At 55.5% G+C, this 8389-nt stretch overlaps 1 protein-coding gene across 1 annotated transcript; it reads left to right on the forward strand.

Moving 5' to 3' along the window:
- The first annotated feature begins 5181 nt into the window (after window positions 1-5181).
- Window positions 5182-7981, forward strand: PHOX2B (paired like homeobox 2B). The gene is made up of 3 exons (XM_075544996.1): window positions 5182-5422; window positions 6301-6488; window positions 7466-7981. Exons 1-3 carry the CDS (start codon window positions 5182-5184, stop codon window positions 7979-7981), a joined length of 945 nt encoding a protein of 314 aa, XP_075401111.1.
- The last annotated feature ends 408 nt before the right edge of the window (window positions 7982-8389 follow it).

Here is an 8389-nt window from a genome sequence, read left to right on the forward strand (position 1 = left end):
GGCAATTGCTTGAAAGAAGGGTTTTCTAGCAGGCTCTGATCTTTGCTCTCACTTAAGATGCTACAGCAGCGGTTCTCAACCTCCCTAATGCTGGGACCTTTTCCTATAGTTCCTCAGATTGTGGTGACGCCTGACCACAAAATTGTTTTCGTTGCTACATCCTAACTGTCATGTTGCTACCGTTATGAATCAGGCAACCCCTGTGAAAGGGTCGTTTGACCCCCAAAGGGGTTGCGACCCACAGGTTGAGAACTGCTGTGCTAGAGCTTGCTCTTGGATTTGCTCCCCTGTGTCACATGCACTAGGAAAGATGGTTAGGTCTTCACTGTTCAATTCAAGGAGTTGTCCTGCTAACATCATCATCCTCTTCATCCTCTTCTTCCCAGTGGCTAACACTAACTGGATGCTTTCCCCGTGCCAAGCACTGTGTTCACGGCTCTCCATGCACTGTTGCCAGCCAGTTAATTAAACTGTTCGTCTCACTGTGCCGGGGAGGTTACGTACCAGCACCCCAAAGAGGCCCTATGATGAAACAAGGACAATATGGCAAATGGACAAACGTGACAATATGTGAAAACACTGAGAGAACAGAATAACTCTCTGAGTGGGTCCAGAAGCTTGGGGTGTTTATGGTTGGGTGGCTTGGTGTTCTGGGGAAATATTGCCCCTTCCCACCCCCACAAAAAAGAGTCTCGGTTCTTTTCTTGGTGCAGGTGAGCCAGAGCGGCTGCTGCAGGAGGTCTTTTGGAAGGAGAAACCGTGACTCTCCGGTGCAGGGTTGCTGCGTCTTCGCCAGGCTGCAGCCTCGCTGAGCTGGGATCATTTGGACAAGGCATCTAATAAAGCAATCAACAAGAAAACTCCTGTGAAGCCTCTCTGGTATTTAATATTTGATTCATTCCCGTGTTATTGTGCTTCGCCGGAGGCCAAACAGCCTCAGAAACGGCCTCCTCCTCCTCCTCCTCCCAGCGAGGCATGAGGCAGCGGGCTGACAAGCATTTTCCCATGAATTGCTACTACAACACAATGGCATTTTGTTTGCTGTTTTGTTTCCCTGTCTTCTAACATTCTTTCTGACTTTCAAGTAAAAGGAAGAAAAAAAAGAAGAAGAGAAAGAAATCCTCCTATGAATGGCGAAGAAAAGCAAAGAAAAGTTTCTTTTAAACTTTCACCCTTCTTCCTTTGGTAGCGGGAGTAGCATGTAAACATTGTTTTTCTTCTCATGGAATGGTCGCTGGTACTTTTTCCTCGGTCTGCGCTCTAAATGACATCTTCTTCTTCTTTTAAAAACTCGCATAACACTGCCTTTCCTTTATGGATTGAGACAATCAGCAGGGGGGCGGGGGTGGGAATCAACCCTGTACACAGATCAAGAAAGGGAAGTCAGAAGAAGGTGGTCCCAACCATCCATCTATCCGTACCGCCATTGATCCATCAATCCACCTCGCCATCCACCCGCCTCTATTAAAATAAATAGCAGGCGCGGGCCACATTGCTGGTTGGCTGAAGTTGTGATCGGGACAAAAGGTCTGTTTGGGGAAGGGATGCTGAAACTCTAATTCTATTTGTGCCGGTTGAAAAGCAGGAGGGGTTTTTCTACACTTCACTTTTATTAGATTATTTCTTATAGATGGTTTCTTTTTTCCTCCCAGACGCGTGGTGGAGGCTGCTGAAGCAGTTGGTCTATAGTTGGAATAATTAAATTAGCCATTTGGTACAACTTTTAGGGGCGAGCTCGCGTGTAGAAAGCACAACTTGAACAAAACAGGCCGCTGGGTCTGGGGCTCTGGCCTGGCCCAGCCCCTGGCTCCTTTCGTTTTCGGAGCATGAGCAGGACCCAGGGCCACAAAAGACGGGTCTAGGGGCGATGGGCCAGGGGTGGGGGTGGGGATGGGTGGCGGGGAGGGGTGGTGACACGGAACAAAATAAACCTACAAGCCCCACAAAGGGAAAAATGAAGTCAAGCGCCTTTGCTCATCCAACCGTGCGAGCTGAGCCCTGTAAAGGGAAGGAGGCGCCCAGCCTGCCGAGACCCGGCCCTGGAGGGCGCCTGGGGACAGCGCGGGCAGAGCGGCGGCGGGGTGCTGCGGGCACCGGATGAGTCCAGGCCTGTGGAGCCAGAACGGGCAGGGGGGTGCTGGGCATGCGGAGCTTGCGGGGTGGCCACCTAGCGCTGGTTTCCACTGAGCTAGGCCCTCCACCCTGCTTAGAGCGCACGCTCTGCTCACTGGCGTCGCCCAGACACCTGGCCCAGCTCCTCCTTCCTGTCCTCCGCAGGTGCACCGACCTGGCCTGCGCGCGCGCACACACACTGTCTACACCCAAAAGCCAGCCTCCAACGCAGGGGATTTCAAGCCCCGATATCCTCGCCAGTTCCGGGCCCGCCTGCTCTTCCCTCCGCCACAGTGGCTGTCAGGGTCTGGGGACTGTCCTCCAGCTGGAGTTGCCTGCCAGGACTCTTCTCTGGCCTAATGGGGTCAGATGGGCCTCCAGACTGGTGGCCCCGGAGCCCAGAAGGATCGGCTGGTTGACGTTGCCTGCCCTGCACCACGGGGAGTGGCCACGCTGAGTTTGAGCCTGGTTACTGCCCAGCAAGGGCCCCAAAGCCCAAAACGCTTCCCTGGGGCCACCCCAAGTCACACACCCCCGACACACACACCCCTTTTGCAGAAAAGGACCCTCCACTTCACTTTAGAGGTGGGGGAGCTAACAAGGACCTGGGGTGGTGGGTCCAAACCAGCAAAGCAAAAAACCCCCTTCCCAAGCCAGAGAAACTGCGACAATCTTGTGCTTGACAACGGTAACCCACCCCTTGAAGCGACTTGGGGTGTGTGTGGGAGGGGGGAGGAGGATTCCGTGTGTGTGTGTGTGTGTGTGTGTGTGTGTGTGTGTGTGTGTGGCCTCCAAAGGGACACAGCCACCTCCGGGTCCAAATGCAGATTCATATTCATGAGAGCGGGGTAAATAAAGACAAATCCCCGCTGTAATAACACTTGGATTCGCATCCGTCTTCGCTGGCCTTTAGGTTTAGGGGACCGAAGACAGATGTTTGCATCGTTTTTTCCTCCTCTTGTCTGGTGACCATAAAGAAAAACCATTTAGAGCGCTGCCATTTGTTTCCCGCCGCCGTTAAACCTTGTTCACATTTATTTTCATTTCACCCCCGTGCACAAAAAAGTGCACACAGGCCACCAAGGGCCCTTCTTTATCAAATACACATTGTACAGCATGCAACTGCAATAAAACTATCCGCCCGCCCCATAAAACTATCAGCGGGCGCCTCCGTGGGTCCTGCAGCCTGCACGCAGGCTGTCTCGGGTCCAGAGGGAGCGCGAGCACCTGAATCCAGCCTGCAACTTACCCCACCGAGATGCATGGGCTGGGGGGCCACTGCGCCCCATTAATCCACTACAGCGTCCTGGGCAGTGTAGTGCTCCATAAAGCAAGGCAGCTCGGCGGCGAGTGCGCCCATCCACTCCCCAGCACTAGCATCGAATTAAACCACTTAGTTTGGCAAACACTGAACGCCTAAATGCCCCTATAAAGACTTTATGAGTTTGTTACTTTAATTACTGACTTGTTACAGAGCACATAAAGGGGTAATGAATGCAATAAAACTAATTATCTACACATTTAATTCATATAAAATATCCAGGGTTTGTTTACACAACACAGCGATGCAACTAAGCATTCCCCCTCTTGTCCACCGAGAGGAAGGATTTAATGAAATAGTTTCCCTTCTTCTGCTAGAAACTAACGAACCAAATGAAAATTACCCTCCGCTTAAATCATGGGCCACGGAGGTTCACAAAACAAGGCTGGCTCCTTTGTCTGCCCTTCGCTGGCAGCACCCAAGGGCCCGAGGAGTTGGGGCAGGGAAGGTGCTCGACCTGGAGCCCTGGCCCCGCCATTTCAATGCCCAGGGTTCTGCTCCGTGCAGAGCCACTAACCTATAGGGTAGAAGGCAATCGCTTCCCCCAAAGCCTTGGGTGTGTAGTGGGTGGATAGGCCCCCCCCCAAAAGTATCAGGCTGGGGCGGGGGTGGCGGGAGAGTGGGGTGGGGTGGAGAGAAAAGGGCGAGGGCCCAGGAGGGACACAAGAGATGTTTTGGGGCTCACACCCATCGCACTCGCCAGTTCCAATTCCTGCGGTGTGATCAAAACGGACAACCGCGCGCGCACAGCACCTCCAAATCAACCAAACCCTCAACTCGCAGACACAACTGCGCGCAAAGCAGGCATCGGTTGAGAACCAACGCTTTTCCATTCCGGAGCTTGTGTATGCTGGCTTTCCACAAAAGCATTTTAGGCAGCAATAAGAAATGCAATCTCTCAGATGCAGTTATTATTATTAATAATAATTATTTATATACCCCCTCTACCAGGTGTATTTAAAAAGAAATCCGCTTATGGTTTCGCATAAACCCCCTTGGCCCACTTACTCTATGTTACAGGGCGCCTGAGTCTTGCCAATGTCCCAATCCTTTATAACATTTCATGCACTCCGGGGGTAGGCTTGTTGTTAAATTGAGCGTGTAACGCTCTTACAAAACAGGTTTTCTATGACATCAAGGTTTCTTCTCCCTAACCAAGGGTGGGGGTAGAAAGAGCGAAAGAAGAAGATGAAGAAGGGGAAACACGCACACGATCTCAATTTATGCCTAAGGTATATGATCAGTTAAAAAGGCTTAAAAGCTCGGGGAAATTGGATCAGGGAGAATCGTCACCCAACTTTCATTATTTCCAAGTAGTGTGATTGAATTAAAGGGCAGGGAGCTGGTTAGAAGGGAGGATCAGGGGCTCCGTGCGTAATGGTGTGGTATTAAATTCTAATTAGAGATGCAGGAATCAATGATAGGGAGGTTGGACAGCTCAGTTCCCCAGTGCCAGCCCAATAGACGGATGAGTTATTGTCATGTAAAAAGCGCCAGTAATAAGACCAACCGCTTTGCTATTGTCCAAGTGGAAAGAGCCAAGTTTATTATGAGCACGATATGCTCTAGAGACCTCAGACAAGGCATCTCATAGGAGGCTTTTTCATAAAACTAGGCTCTGCTGGTAGTAAGGAGGCCAGTTTGGAGGCAGGCGTTGAGCTGTGCGCATCTCCCCTCTCCAGCCACCTTCTCCATATCCATCTTTTCTTTCATTTTTCCACTTGGCCGAGCCATCCAGAGCCTTTTCAATGTATAAAATGGAATATTCTTACCTCAATTCCTCTGCCTACGAGTCCTGTATGGCTGGGATGGACACCTCCAGCCTGGCTTCAGCCTATGCGGACTTCAGTTCCTGTAGCCAGGCCAGTGGCTTCCAGTATAACCCGATCAGGACCACTTTTGGGGCCACGTCCGGCTGCCCGTCCCTCACGCCGGGATCCTGCAGCCTGGGCACCCTCAGGGACCACCAGAGCAGTCCGTACGCCGCAGGTAAGGACCGCCAGCTTTCTCCGCGGAGGAAGCCGCCTTTCCGCTCGTATATAGGAAGCCTTGATTGCATTTGAAAATGGAAATGTGTTTAGTATTTACCAAACGAAATTTGCTTACACAAATGAAAGAATTTATCACGTTAGAAGCGATTGCAGGGAGGGGTAATTCACTTACAGGGTTACCCTATCCTAGTCACACCCGAACCGCCAACAAAATTATCTTAAGCTGCCAAAATGATAGGCATAATTTATTTACTTTGCGATGAGACGTAAAGCTTAGAAAATAATTAAATAACAAAGAGTAAAGCTCATTACCGGCAGTGTCTCTCTCTTTTAAAGAGCCGGCTTTGGCTCACACCTCTTTGGCTGGTCATTTTTAGGAGGATTTCTTTCGTTTGTGATGTTGATGATTTTTTTTACAGCACTACCTCCCCCCCAACTTTTGGGCCGGGTCAACTTCTGAGAATTGAGAAGTTCCTTCCAAGGGAGAATTGGGTAACCTCTTCCCTGGATCCCCGATATTCGGACCAATGTTCCCGGGGCTTTTTTCCACTCTCATTTCCCACCCCACCCAGCTCTAAGCACTCTCTATGCTGTGCTGTGTCGCGGCCCTCAATCACCTCCTTTGCACGGTTCCAAGCGCTCCCCAAGGCGCCTTTGCCAGGCGGGACACCGCCAGTGTCCGAAATTTGCGCCCCTGTTTCGTGTGTAACTAATTCGCTCAGCTTCTCTTCGCTGCTGCTCCTCTGGGCCACTCTTCCGTGTCAGTGGCGTCGACGACTCCGGGGTGCCACGACCTTGGAGTCCCCACCCGAAGGCTCCGCGGTCTCGCGCTCCTGGCCAGCGGGCTCACTTTCTCCTCCCTCTCTCCTCTCGCAGTTCCTTACAAACTTTTTACCGACCACGGAGGCCTCAACGAGAAGCGCAAGCAGCGGCGCATCCGCACCACCTTCACGAGCGCGCAGCTCAAGGAGCTGGAGCGGGTCTTCGCGGAGACGCACTACCCGGACATCTACACCCGCGAGGAGCTGGCCTTGAAAATCGACCTGACCGAGGCGCGGGTTCAGGTAGGCGCGCCCGGAATTGGTGCCGGGAGGGCTGAGGCCCAGCTGGCCAGGACCAGCGCCCGGCGCCGAGTGCGCGCTTCGGGCTGGCTTCCGCGCACAGCTGCCTAACGTGTCCCCAGACTCCAGAGCTAAGCGCAGCAGAGGGATTGGGAACCTTGAAGTGAGGGTGACACTCGGGCGGGAACACAAGTTGCCCCACGGAAGAGGGATGCCGACTCTGCCTCTACTTTGTAATGCGTGGTTGGGTTGGGTTGGGTTGATGGCAGCGTTTTGAACTTGGGGCCTCTGATTTCCTTCGGATTCGCCCAGGGCAGTGACTGCAGGAACAGGGAGAACCAAGCGGTCTCTGATCCCTTCTGGACAAACGCGACCTCCCAGAGCGCTCCAGCGGCTGGCCTGGGACCACCAAGCAAGCCCCCACCCCCCAGTCGAGGGGCCACTCGTGCTTTGGGCCTCTGAGACTGGGAAGGAGAGATGGCGAGTTTCGATCCCTGAGACGGGCTCCTTCCCTCGATTCGAGTTTAACGTTAGCCCCAGGGGCCTAGGAGCAGGTGGCGAGCTGGACAGTCGGGCGATAAGCGTACGAAACCAAAGACGCCCCAAAACCTAACTCGCTGCCATGAGGAGGTACAGGTCTACTATGCTGACTCCTGGAAACCCTCTAGGACCGGATAGATCGGGAGGAGAAAGCGTTCTCCTCTTCATCGCTCAGCTGGGCCAGGACCACCCCAAATCAGAGCTTTATTTCAGGGCGAGCCTGGGGCCCGCGGCCCATTGGCCTTTCCCTGGCGCGCTCCGAAAGGGTCTCGCAAGGTGCAGCAGCCAGTCGCCGGGGGCCGAGGTGGCGGGCAGGGTGCGGACAGGGGCGCCGGGCACTCTCTGGCCCAACTTGGAGGGAACTGCCTCTCTCCGGACTTCACCGCCTCTCCTCTCCTCTCCTCTTTCCTCCCCTCCGCGCTCCCTTCGTCCCGCGCCAGGTGTGGTTCCAGAACCGCCGCGCCAAGTTCCGCAAGCAGGAGCGCGCGGCTGCGGCAGCGGCGGCGGCGGCCAAGAACGGCTCGTCGGGCAAGAAGTCCGACTCCTCCCGGGACGACGAGAGCAAAGAGGCCAAGAGCACCGACCCGGACAGCACCGGCGGCCCGGGCCCCAACCCCAACCCCGCCCCGAGCTGCGGCGCCAGCGGCGGCGGCGGCGGCGGGCCCAGCCCCGCGGGAGCACCGGGCGCGGCGGGGCCCGTGGGGCCCGGCGGCGAGCCCGGCAAGGGCGGAGCGGCGGCTGCGGCGGCGGCAGCGGCTGCGGCTGCGGCGGCGGCGGCGGCGGCGGCGGCGGGAGGCCTGGCAGCGGCCGGGGGCCCTGGACAAGGCTGGGCGCCCGGGCCGGGCCCGATCACCTCCATCCCGGATTCTCTCGGGGGGCCCTTCGCCAGCGTCCTTTCTTCGCTCCAAAGACCCAACGGTGCCAAAGCGGCGTTAGTGAAGAGCAGTATGTTCTGATCGCGGAGCCGGCGGCGGCGGCGGTGGCGGCGGCGGCGGCGGGCGAGCCGGGGGCCCGGGAGGGCGAGTGGGCGCGCGGGGAGGCCCGAGGCTCTCGTCGCTGCCGCCCGCCTAGGCTCGATCAGCGAGAGCCCAACGTAATCGCCATCAGAATAAAGAGAACATGGCGTTGCCCCCCATTTCAACCCCTCTCCCTGCCCTTGATCATCCCCCTACACAAACTGACAAACTGAAAAAAACAGAAAGAAACCTTCCCTGGCTTCGAACCTGCGCCCGCGGGCTGGGGGGCGTGAGCGGCGCGGCCGGACTCCGGGCGCTCTCAGGGGGCTGTGTCTGCGTTGCAGTGAGGGTCGGTCTCGGGGAATGTGTGTCTGTGGCCCGGGCAGGTGACAGGGAGAGATGGGGACC

This window comes from Tenrec ecaudatus, chromosome 3 (genome assembly GCF_050624435.1).
Source record: "Tenrec ecaudatus isolate mTenEca1 chromosome 3, mTenEca1.hap1, whole genome shotgun sequence".
Classification (NCBI taxonomy): Eukaryota; Metazoa; Chordata; class Mammalia; order Afrosoricida; family Tenrecidae; genus Tenrec; species Tenrec ecaudatus.

What these genes read in the sequence shown, in the direction of transcription:
- PHOX2B (XM_075544996.1), top strand. Translation starts at nt 5,182, where the DNA reads ATGTATAAAATGGAATATTCTTACCTCAATTCCTCTGCCTACGAGTCC. An exon ending in GAGCAGTCCGTACGCCGCAG is followed by an intron (nt 5,423 to 6,300) that starts GTAAGGACCGCC and finishes CTCCTCTCGCAG; the next exon opens with TTCCTTACAAACTTTTTACC. An exon ending in TGACCGAGGCGCGGGTTCAG is followed by an intron (nt 6,489 to 7,465) that starts GTAGGCGCGCCC and finishes GTCCCGCGCCAG; the next exon opens with GTGTGGTTCCAGAACCGCCG.